Here is a 12390-nt window from a genome sequence, read left to right on the forward strand (position 1 = left end):
CAGGGATGACTTTCTGTGGTTCACATACTCATGCAGATTGGATTGCACCAAACTCTTTGTAGTTTGAAAGATTTGCTGGGGTAGAGAGTCTCCACAGGGTTTGTGAAGAATACCTTTAGTTGTCTGGGAGGTAATATCTTTTTTGTGTGGGACACTGGACTGGGTGGGAGTCAGACCTGGATTCTTTTCCTAGCTATGGTGCTGATTTACTGCAATTATGTCACCTCTATGCATCAGTTTCCCTATCTACAAAGTGTGCGTGGAGTAAACAGCACCTTCATTTGTAAAGTGATATGAGATCTATACGTGGAAAGCTATACATATTTATAGGCATAATCCTTCCTTCTAATTTAATTAGCAATGTATAATGGTGATCTACAATCCAGTGTGATTTAAAATAGTCCACAAACTTGCTGGCGAGTTCCTAGAGTATTGTTTTGATTTTATTGGCAGAATCTGATAATTCAGATGTGAATTCACCAATGACACAAGCTGCTTTAGCAGCAGCTTGAGGACTTTAGGGGGAGGGATGGATAGGAACTGTTTGACAATAGTCAAACCTTGAACCAGACCCAGCTACAATTCCATCAAAACTTCAAGTATATGAACAACTAGTTGGGTTATGGTTTCCTGATATCACTGGAACCTACCACTGGTAATGTCTCTTGTATTTTCCACATTACAAAACTTCTAGCTTCAGTCTTGCATGCCTTTTGTTGTAACAGTGATCAAGAAATTTTTAACTTCTCTCAACTCTGGCCATGCTCACTGATTTCTCCATTCTACTATCTTAGTATATATATATTTTTTTTACTACTACATTTGTTTTTTTTTCTGAATATGGGCATTGGCCTGATAATTCCTTGCGCACCCAAATGTCCCAAAACATGGAGCATGGGTGAACAAGGAATACAGTATGAGGCCTACTGAGTAAAAGCAAAGTCCTGAAACAATATCTTATAACACTACAGTCATATATCACTACCTGAGGAATCAGTCTTTGGAGAGTTGAGTTAAAAAGCAAGCCTCTCTAATCCTTGTGTATGTAAGAGCTCACAAAGGCTCTAAAACTGCAAAATTTCCTCTGCAGAAAATCTCAATGTATTTCAGTAAGTAGATTCAAGATATTCCTCCATAAAAACTCTTATCTGCAAGTGGAAACACCATCTCCTCTTGACTGGGGCAGGTAGGGTCACCAGTGCTTTCCCCATTTAAAGGTACACAATATAAGGGCTAGTCACCAAAAAAAAAAAAAAAAAAAAAAGGAAAAACAATTCCAAGATCTACACCCTCTGTATGACCGTCTGCCTCCTATGGAAGCCTACAGTCACATCCCCTGCCTTTTTTTAAAAAAAATCAAAACACATTTCCTTTGTTGTAATGATAACCCATGCAAAGCCGTCAAACTGCATACCTGCACCATAGAAATCACAAAGCTGATCATCTGAAAAGTGTTGTCAAGTGCCCAAAATAGGTTCTGGTTTTAGGCTTGCTTTTGAGGGGAGGCAGGGAGAAGGATAAGGTATTTTCCCCTCTTTAAATGAGAGGGATCTTAGGTATTCTGGGTAACCATTTTAAGGAAAATGCTTCAGCCAAAAGTGACTGACTTTTGCCTCTTTGCCACTAAATAGCTGGTGCACTAATTTACTGCACCATCAGGAACAATCCTGCACGGGCTGGGTTTTGGTTATGGCTTAAATACGATTTAATGCAACGTCTCTCTCATTTCTTTACTGACTCCATGGGCTAAGTACCCAGCTTCTCTGCTGCCGCTTGAACGCATACTCCTCCCCTTTCATCACTTCCCTGCTTTTGTTTCCATGCAGGGGGAGGCGGGGACTCGTGCTGGGAAGAACTTTGACTGGCCTCCCTTCTAGCCGGAGATCCCGGAAGCATTTCAACCCAGTACACAGCCCTTCTGGGTCACGGGTGGCCTTTCAACCTCCTCCTCCAATTCATCTCCCGTTCCTGTCCCCAATGCTACCGTTTTCCTCTGCTGGGAGAGTGCAGCTGGCTCTCCTGTTAGGCACCTGTGTGTTAGGGAGCAGCTACAGTCTGCAAGGTGAGTGCACGTGTCCAAGCATGTCTTGCTCCACCTTTCCTTTCCACCTCCTTTACCCTTTACACTCTTTCCTTGCCGCAGAGCTGCTTAAGTGCTGCCTGTCCCCACTTAGTCCCCTTCTGTCAGGGGCTGCATTAACCAGAACTCATTTCAAGGAAGTGTCTTCCCTGACTCTCACCAACCCTAAAATCCTCCCCGCAAAAGAGACTTGAAATACTGCCTTAAAATGAATCCTCAACTGTGTGAAAACAAGGAAGAAAGGGCCTGTCTGCTCCCTTTTAAATACCTTTGACGGAACAAGCATCAAACTCTTAAACTTATTCCAACAGCTAGGTGAAACGAGCAATGTAAATAGAGCAGCACCTCCCCACCTCCAACCTTTGGAAAAGTTAGATGAGAACTCCATGCCTTCACTGGCGCTAAAGTGCAAGCTGAAGACAGAATCCTCCTGGATTCCCGACAAAGTTCAGCTCTAGATCTGATGTTTGTGGGGTGGCCCAGTGGCTGCTCAGTCAGACTGGTACCTAATTCTCAATGACTATTGTGATGCTGGGGAAGCTAGGGGAATTCCCTTCCTACTCATCTTCCCTTCTTCCCGCCCCCAGCCCCAAATTTATTTCCTAGCTGTAAAGGTCTGGTAACTTCCCCACCCCGATGTATTCTTCCCTTCTCTACCTTTCTGAAGGTTTGCACAGTCATTTCTACATATGTTAACACAGTATTTACCCTGGGTCTGCCCCTCTGGGGAGGGGCTACTCCTTTCAGAGTTCCCTTAGTGAATCCTGGGTCATTTGATGCAAGTGAAAAGTGACAGACCTTGAATACTTTCAAAGGAGATTCCCCTGGTGGCCTGAAATCCTGCATGTAAAAACTGATGAGCGAGACCAGATGCCAGGAGTGAATACTCAAATCTCACAACTCAAAGCGATACTCAGGAATGTCACTCAATAAATTGCCATCAACCAACCCTGCGTCTGATCTAAAGCAATAGATTGAGCTGCAGTTGTCTTCAGTGAACCCTTTGCAGTGTAGATTCTCTAATGATTCTTTCACAATAAAACCTCTCTTTACAAAGTCTGTGTGCATTTACAAGACTTTCATAGGGCAGATCCAGTCTGGGTGGGCTGAGGGCGTTTTGTGCTGCTAGACTGATTCCTTTATGTGGTTAATCTGTCCCCATGCAGACGGGCTGTCTTTCAGATATCAGTATCTTTAGCAGCAGTGGTCCTGTAGTGTATTAAGAAAAGAGATTCCAACTCTGCTGCTTTATCCCGTGTGACCTAGAGTGAGTCACTTAGCCTTTCTGCCTCAGTTACTCCAGATGTAAAATGGAGATAATACTTATTTGTTTACCTCCTAGGAGAATAGAGAGAATTAGTGAATGGACTAAATTTTTCTCAGGCATAATTTCATTGATTTCCATGGAGTTACACCAGGAATAAGCTCAGTGTACTTACCCTGTGCAAAGGACTTTCAAGATATAAAGCACTGTCTAGGTACTAGGTATAATTATCAACCCTCTATTATCCCTCTTCCCCAGCATGCAAACATACCTCTAGCAAAGAATGTACGCACTCCAAGATTTTATTGTTACTAATTAATGTTCTATTGGATCACAACATCTCTCCTCGTTTTTTAAGATGATGGAAACATGGTACGACTGCCTGGCGGGAAGTTCCAAATGGGAACAAATTCACCTGATGGTAAAAATGAAGGGCCTCTCGAGGCGGTGACAGTGAAGTCATTTGCTATTGACAAATATCCTGTTACCAACCGGGATTTCAGGTAAGGCCCACATTTAGCATTTGCTTAGTTTGCAGAGAGTGGATGGCACAGGGTGATGGAGACTTTCACCTGTATGCTATTGGTCTGGGTAGCGACTGAAGCCATCTTTGCTGGGTTTATCTTTGTTGGCAGCCTCAGCAGAGAGGCCAGTGACTGATCATAGAGACTGAACCAATCTACAATGCCTAGAGGTGATCCCACCAGGTCCGAGTGAAGGTCCATTGGCAGAGCAGCATGTGAACTTGCACATCTACTGCCGGTGCTGTTCTATGGATTAAGGAAAACCAATTTGAATTTTCAAGGCTGAGAATCTCACCATATTCATGATCACTCAAAATTTCTGGAATATTATAAAATCCTGCTCTACATCTGTGGATCACTGCAGAAGGATGTTAACATTTTACTTTAGCAGTTTGCAATACAAATGGCTTTTCAAACACTCTGGAAGGCAAATATTTCTGTTGAGAAGAAATGATAAACAGAAAACTCACTTGTGGTTATTATATGTTAGTTAGCAAACAGGTCCTTTCCAGCTGTTTGGGATTTTACATGGGTAACATACCAAAGCTTTGTATTTTATTTTGTACTGGATTTGTAAATACTTTGCTTTGTTGTTCTGTTATGAAACTGCAATATACTGCAGTCAGAGGATGGCTATTCCATTTTTCCATTGAAGTATGTTACTCTCCATAATGCAGAGTCATAGAAGTTGGGCCATCTAATGACTAGATTCTAGCTGTCCCTCTATTAATACTCAATTGCTTCCTATAATATATTTTATAAGGATTGTACAAAGCACTAGAACATGTATTGGAGGGACTAACCTGCATTGGCGCAGAGATGATTCTGATATCTTAATGAGTCCTTTTTGGACATGCTGCGAAGCTCATCTTGATTCTCAGCTATTTTGGGAGGCGATAGAACACAGATTGGGCGGAGTTATTCACTGCCCTGGATAATTAAATTTTGGGGACAGATTTGCAATAGTAGCAGTGGATTTAAGTGGTTGCATGTGACTTTTGTTCAATGTGAATTTTTGCAAAGTGAACTCACAGCTTAGAATGGGCACTTAGAGTAACTCGGCTGGCTTGGTTGGTTGGTTTGTCTTTTGGGTTGGTTTGTTTTAATAAATCTAAATAAAGAAACTCTCTAGATTTTTGTTTTTAAATATTAAAAAAAAATTCACATCAGTATAGCAGTTCCGTGCAACCAATACAAACTGGGCCAGTTTCATCTCTAAACCTAACTCCATTAAGCTGATTGGATTTACACCAGCGATGGATTTACACCAGGGGCTCAATAGACTACAAATGGTGTGAATAGCTCTTGTAAATTGCATTTACTTTTATCAACTTACTGTGCATGTGATGTTAACCTTGTGGGAGTGCTACCCAGAGACCTATATCTGACCTGTTCACACCAGGGAGTTTGTTCGAGAAAAGAAATATAAAACGGAAGCAGAAGCCTTCGGCTGGAGCTTTGTCTTTGAGGATTTTGTATCCGAAGAGCTGAAAAAAAAAGTGACCCAAAAACTGGAGGTAAAGTCCATTTGGAGTGTGTAAAGTGACATGAACAATGTTATGGGGTTGATTCACGATGGTGAAAAGAGGGCTGTGGTGTTTGTCCTCAGAACAGAGTGGTGTCGGGATGGTGGAATAAATACAAGCAGAGCCATTCCTGAAAAGTCTACCGTTTATTGTTATGGCCTTATGTGAAGAAAGGAGGCGTTAACTTCAGCTCTAGCCAAGTGCCCAGAAGAAGGCAAGCCTTTGGAAAGCTTAGGCTCCACACCCCAGGGAGTAGGAGGGAATTGGACTCACTGGGGAGTTTTTCAGTTTATTTTCTGACCATGTTAACTTATTTGTTTATCTTGCTATAAACATTAACCCCTGAGGGGAAGACCTTGTTGATTGCAATGGGTATTTTTTTTTCCTGCTGAATATTACCACCGGCTAACAACTGGTTTAATATTTTGGCTTTTTCCCTGCCTGATTCTGCTCCCATTGAAACCAAGAGCAAAACTCCTGTTGACTCCAATAAGAGCAGGATTGTGCCTTACGTGATTTAAGGCCCCAGTTTGTAGCCTACTTTGGACTCTTTGCAGAGTGTGCAGTAGGATCTGCTAGGCGAGTATGGAGAGAGCAAGGCATCTCCTGATATTTATTCATCAGAACTGAAAACAGGGAAGCCTACATTTTTAAAGGAGTTCTTTAAATCCTGAATTTTCTTTTTAAAATCAGATGCCCCCTGTACTGTATTTATGAGCTTTATAGAAATATCTTTAAAATGAACCAGCTCCTCATATCCAGCCACAAAATCTAATCATACCATACCCAACTCAAAAATACTCCGCCTTACTCCGCATGCTGTGAAAGGGGTTAAGCACTGAGAGTCAAGGCTTGGGGACGATTAGATGGCAGGATTGTGTTTTTTAATCTGGTCTCTTTTCTTTTTCTTAGTCTGCCCCTTGGTGGTTGCCGATTGACAATGCATTTTGGCGACAGGTGAGCAGTCCTTCGAAGAAGCGAATTGCAATCCCATAGGGCTTCAGAGACTATCTGCTTATGGGCTGAACTTCAGTGGGGAAAAGAAACGGCATTAATTACAACATTAGCGATTCCACTCACATAAAAGGAGGAAATTGAGAGTTAAGCGCAGAGGCTGTGATTTTCAGAGGAGTCTCCGGGAACTAGATGTTCAAATCTCCCATTGCAATTTACTAGGCGGTGGGTGCCTAATTCCCTTAGGCTCATTTGAAAATCCATAGCAGAGTAACTGGCAAAAGAAGTGGTAATCAGAAGGGCTGATGACCAGCAGTTGAGGGCACTGGCTGCCCTCCCGGCTGTGCACTGTTCTTGTCCATTTTGTTTATATATTTAGGGGGCACTGTGATTGGGGAGTTCTGCCAGCTACCTGGAAGTGATGACAAGCCACAGTTGATCTGCAGACCTGTTTGAGATCATTGTCTAGGGATAAACTCCACCATCAGCCATGCCTTTCTAGCAGAGTAGATAGAACTGGTGTCTGTGTGTTACGCAAGTCTCTGAGGTTCTGTCCTTAACTGAGACAGATCCTCCAGTCTTTAGTTAGATTGATTTCTACCAAGTAGTCAAAGGCAAGATGCCCTGTACCATGTAGAAAAGGATGCATTTCCAAATCATGCGGAAGTTCAGGGTATGACCTTCTATACATTCACGTGAGGCAGGCTGGGCCAGTATTTCGACCACTAACCTAATACTTGGGTTCAATTCCTTCCTCTGCCACAGACTGTCTTAGCTTAATATTTATCATTTGTACCCTCCCTCCTTCCAGAAAGTTGTCTTGGGCTAATGAAAGTTTTTGGTGTTAAAAAAAAATGTGTCCCCAGATTTTTCTCACCCCCTCCCAGATTTCAAAGGTGTTGCCACCTTAGCTGACAAGCCATTGAACTATACAAATATCCCACAGGTAGAAGTACCTGAAGTCCAAGATTCTTGTATATTTCAGTGGCCTTACAAATAGGCAGAGCAAAGTGGGTGGTGGATGCTCATGGCAGTATAGATGATGTGTCTAATCATAGGCCTTCCAGACTCTGTACTGTTTCCTGTTGTTGGGTTTATTTTACATAAAGTTGTTATGGCTCAGTGAAAACTTGTTAAATGAAATTCTCCTCAGCCAGCAGGTCCAGGATCTGGGATAAAAACCAAGCTGGACTACCCAGTGCTACACGTGAGCTGGAATGATGCACAGGCATATTGCAAGTGGAAAGGGAAGAGACTCCCTACTGAGGCAGAGTGGGAATTTGCTGCAAGGGGAGGACTAGAGAGTATGTAAGAAAAGCTCTTTGAACTGATCTCTTTCAAACCAAACTAAGTCATCAAATAATTATAATTGATTCTATGATGGGATGGCAGGGGCCAGGACTCGATGACCCAGGAGAGGACTTGTATTCCTAAATAATGAAATCCTACCAGACTCAAAGCTCTACCTTCCCCTCTGCTGGGGGTTCTGGTCTCCGTAGGGAGATGTGGGTGGAAGTCAGATTAGATGATCTGATGGTCCTTTTTGGCCTTAAAACCCATGACTCTATGAAATAGGTACATGAATACATTTTGGAGCCATCTCTCTGATTAAAGCTCTGGGGGCCAAATTCTCTTCTCAGTAACGAGAACTGGGTCTGGCCCTTAACGTTCATGCTTTGCCGTGCATTCCGCCAGGGATAATGGGCAGTCCTGGAGTTGACTACAAAGATGTGCTTTGCCTGAGGGAGCTGGATAGCATTAGTTGTTCAGTTATGAGGCATGGTTCTGAGAAGTGAACTTGGCTTAATTCTCTTACAAATGAGACATGAACATCAAAGCTTGTGGAACTCACTGCAACAGGATGTCATTGAGGCCACGGGTGAAATCCTGGCCCCGTTGTAGTCAAACGGGAGTTTTGTCACTGACTTCGATGGAGCCCAGACTTTGCCCCAAGAGTTTAGGAAGATTCACAGAGGGATTGGATGTTTATAGGGATAACAAGAATATCCAGAGTTATAATAGTTAATGCAAAACTAAAAAGAAGAGTATGGGAAGGGATTTACTGGTTCCTAATATTCTTTTAGCTTTTTTGACTGGTGCTGTACATTGACCAGATGTTTTCAAAGAACTATCCACAATGACTCGTAGCTCAAGAAAGATCTTGAACAGCTAATTTAGACTCCCATCATTTTATGTATAGTTGGGATTATGTTTTCCTGTATGCCTCAGTTTGCATTTATCAACATTGAATTTCATCTGCCATTTTGTTGCCCAGTCACCCCGTTTTGTCTGATCCCTTTGGCACTCTTTGCAGTCAGCTTTGGACTTAACTATCTTGAGTAATTTTGTATTGTCTGCAAATTTTGCCATCTCATTGTTTATACCTTTTGCCAGACCATGTATGCATATGTTGAACAGCACTGGTCCCCGTACATCAGTGAGAAAGGGTAAAGTTGATAGTTCCTACTGGTGTCCTGATTTGAACAGGAAGGAAATAATTGGTCCCACCTCTTCTTTTTTGACAGGCAGAGTATATCCTTGGGGGAACAAGTTTCAACCAAATCGTACAAATCTCTGGCAGGTAGGGTCTTAATACCATCATGTCTGTGATGGGTTGTCTTGATGGCTTATTGATGAAGAAAAATGTCCTAAAGTGACCTAAGGAAACATTTAGCTAGTAAATCATACTGACTTATCTTCAAGATATTGAACCTCAGCTGGTAGGGCTGTCATGTCAGTTGTTAAATTTGCCACCATTTTACTCTCTCCCCTCACCTCCAGGATATAGAATTTAAAGGTAATATTTATCCATAAATATTTAATATTTAACCAGAATAAATAAATAAATTGACGCCTTGCAAAGCGTCAATCTCACCCAACTCTCTACGGCGGAAGCAGAATCCAGATTCCTCAACATTTGCGGCTGTTGAGGTTCAGAGTTTCATGGGGCGGGATCTCCCTCTTTAGCACTTTGAATGGTTGAGCTATCGCTTGGTCATATTGAAGTATCTTCACATTATGTAATTTACGACTGTTAGACAGTTTCCTTTTTTTTAAGTATGACGAGGTTCTGTAAAGCGCAAGCCCTTTTGCTCCTTTCTATGCCATCCTGGGTGAGGTTTTTTTTTTTTTCTTTTTCAAAGTAAAATCCTCTCTTCCCACAGGGAATCTTCCCAAAGGTCGATATGGCAGAAGATGGTTACCATGGTGTTTCCCCAGTGAATGCATTCTCTCCTCAGAACTACTATGGTATGGGCTAGTAGGCACCTTTGCCCCAATTTGTAAATGAATTCTTTTGTTAATTTCAATTTAGAAATAATAAATTAAAGTCTCAAGATTATAGCGGGAATTTAAAACCTAAACTGACATTGAGTTTCTTGGCATCTAGATACGATGATGCTGGGCACATTGAGATTTCTGAATGCTATTTAAATTGGCTGATGTTGACACGATACATTTTAAGGCAACAAGCACAACATTGCATGCAATGATTTATAATAATGATACTTGATCACTTTTTGCCCTTCTGTAATGCCTTTCATCTGAGAATCTCAAAGCACTTTATTAATATTCTCTAATTAAGCTTCACAATGCCCTTTTGAGGATAAGCAAGCATTATTACCCCACTAAATAGATGGTCACAGTAAAGTTTAGTGATCTGCCCAATGTCACGGTGAGTGTGTATTAGAGCTGGGAATACAACCCAGAGCTTCTGATTCCTGGTCACCTGCTCTAGCCATTAGACCATCCTCTTCTGATGGCATCTTAAACAACCCTCACTGCACCAAAGTGCTTCCAAAAGGGCTTTGTATTGACAGTGTATGTGTCCTCCTATGGATCCTGACGAGCAATTTCTATATCTCAGGGCTCTATGACCTGTTAGGAAACACCTGGGAATGGACTGCATCAGAATATCAACCTCCTGGACCCATGTCAAGGCAGCGTGCTCAGAAAATGCACGTCCTGCGAGGTGCATCTTGGATTGACACAGTAGATGGATCGGCCAATCACAAAGCTCATGTTACTACTAGGTAGGTTTACTTACTGTTGTGGCCAAGTGCTATTTTGCACCACATTGGGGGGCTTATAGTAACTTAACCTTTACTACATAGATTTATTTCAAATGATTTGCTATTTTATTTTTGCTATTTAATAATTATTTACTTTTAACTAATGTGAAGACTTTATTATTATTATTAATAAATCCCCAAACACTTCTCAAATTCTATATGGACAGCAACCAACTCTGGAATGAAGGCTGGATGCCAGCTAGTATATAACACCCAATGCAACAATGTGAGAAGGAAGGGAAAATAACAGAAGGATAGAATTATAACAATAAAGTGTAATTAATGGTGGGAAATAATGTTCATCTGTTTTAAATCATACAAACTCATTTTTGTCATCGATTATGTAAATTACATAATTTCTAAATAATGAAATTGCTTTGCCTTCCTTCTCCATATTGATTGTCAGAAGATATCACTTAAAAAGCCAGGTGGAGGAGCTGCATCACTCATCAGCCCCTTTGCAGCAATTCTGTACGTTAAGGGCCATATTTTTCAAAATGTTCTGCTCCCATTTAGACCCCTAATTTAAAGGGCCAGGTTTTTTTTCATTAGCGCAGTATGTTGATGGTTGAGTTATTCTGAAAATCTGGCCACTTACTTAGCTGCCTAAATTGGAGCCGGGCTCTTTGAAAATGGCCCCATGTTTCAGTATCACTTTAGGCTTGGATGCTTTTCCGGAAGATGTGCTTTAGTCAAAGACAGGTTAGTGGGCTCAAAACAGGGCTAACTATGGCCTGTGTCATTGAGGGGGTCAGATTAGAGGATCTAATGGTCCCTCCTGGCCTTAAAATCTATGACAGAATCTACATAGGAGGTTTTTGTCCTTTCCTAGGATGGGTAACACACCGGACTCCGCCTCGGATAACCTGGGTTTCCGCTGTGCTGCCCACATCCTGAGTCAGAAAACCAGGAAAACGGAGAGTAAAAAAGAGTTGTGATGACATCACGTATCGGAATGGTCCGGAGACATTTTCTCCTGTGGAGATGCCAGCGATTCCCTGCAGCTGTGTTGGATTGAAGTTTGGCCAATTTTAAAAATAAACATTTGCTACTAATGTTCAGTGTCAGAGTGGAGGCTTTAGACATTGAGGGTGGTTTTGTCCAGTTGTCTCCATTCTTTTTGACTTTTTAAGAAGATGCTGCTGCTCTCTCCCCGTGGGCCCAGTCCTGCAAACACGTACACACGTGAGTAGTCCCAGGGAGACGGATGAGGCTGCCCAAAAGTCAACTCTTGCAGCCTTTGCTTAGGCTCTTACATGGCTAAAATTCCCTTTGGAAAAAAACTGGGAGTTTTGCTTGAATAAGGAGTGCAGGACTTGGCTCCATAGGAGTAAGAACTACTTGTGTGAGTAAGGGTTGCACTTGTTCCTGCTGGTGATCGAGAGAGACAGGTGTGGGCTGAGTCAGAAACTCCTGAGTTCTAATCCCAGCTCTGACTCAGACACACTTTGCATTTGCTACACTACACTCTCTTCCCCCTATAATTCTCCATGGTCACAGCTCCACCTGCACCAGTGTACACTAACCACTGGTGTTACAATCATGGCTCTGAGCACTGTTCCACAACACAGTGTCTAGAATCACAGAAATGTAGGGTTGGAAGGGACTTTGAGAGATCATCTAGTCCAGCCCCCAGCACTGAGGCAGGACCAAGTAAACTTAGACCATCCCTGACTGGTCTTTGTCTAACCTGTTCTTAAAAACTTCCACCACCTCCCTTGGAAGCCTGTTTTGAGAGCTTCACTGTTCTTAGGGTTAGAAAGTTGTATTCACAGTAAATAACCTAAATGTCCCAGGCCCGTGCCAATGACTAGCCTCCACAAACATTCCCAGGGTTGCGTCATCACCCATGCTGCAGTGGTGGGAAATTTTAGGAAGCAAATGCATTGTAGACACAGCCCAGAAGACCTGAGGCTGTCACTTGTGGCCAGATTGTCAAAGATGCAGATGGCACCTAATGGGATTTTCAGAA

The 12390-nt window shown here is 42.2% G+C and overlaps 1 protein-coding gene across 1 annotated transcript; it reads left to right on the forward strand.

The window, feature by feature from the left end:
* The first annotated feature begins 1919 nt into the window (after window positions 1–1919).
* SUMF2 (sulfatase modifying factor 2) lies at window positions 1920–11473 on the forward strand. Its single transcript, XM_024204967.1, has 9 exons — window positions 1920–2062; window positions 3703–3847; window positions 5271–5385; window positions 6307–6351; window positions 7502–7652; window positions 8874–8929; window positions 9513–9597; window positions 10214–10379; window positions 11251–11473. The coding sequence occupies exons 1-9, from the start codon at window positions 1978–1980 to the stop codon at window positions 11354–11356; spliced, it is 954 nt and encodes a 317-aa protein (XP_024060735.1). The 5' UTR covers window positions 1920–1977; the 3' UTR covers window positions 11357–11473.
* Window positions 11474–12390: the final 917 nt, after the last annotated feature.

Source organism: Terrapene carolina, unplaced genomic scaffold, assembly GCF_002925995.2.
Source record: "Terrapene carolina triunguis isolate 2854851 unplaced genomic scaffold, T_m_triunguis-2.0 Scaffold231, whole genome shotgun sequence".
NCBI lineage: Eukaryota > Metazoa > Chordata > Testudines > Emydidae > Terrapene > Terrapene triunguis.

Bases quoted from the DNA above. Each gene is read 5' to 3' on its own strand.
- SUMF2 (XM_024204967.1), top strand. From the start codon at position 1,978: ATGCTACCGTTTTCCTCTGCTGGGAGAGTGCAGCTGGCTCTCCTGTTA. The intron at 2,063-3,702 runs GTGAGTGCACGT...TCGTTTTTTAAG, and splicing joins GAGCAGCTACAGTCTGCAAG to ATGATGGAAACATGGTACGA. The intron at 5,386-6,306 runs GTAAAGTCCATT...TCTTTTTCTTAG, and splicing joins AAGTGACCCAAAAACTGGAG to TCTGCCCCTTGGTGGTTGCC.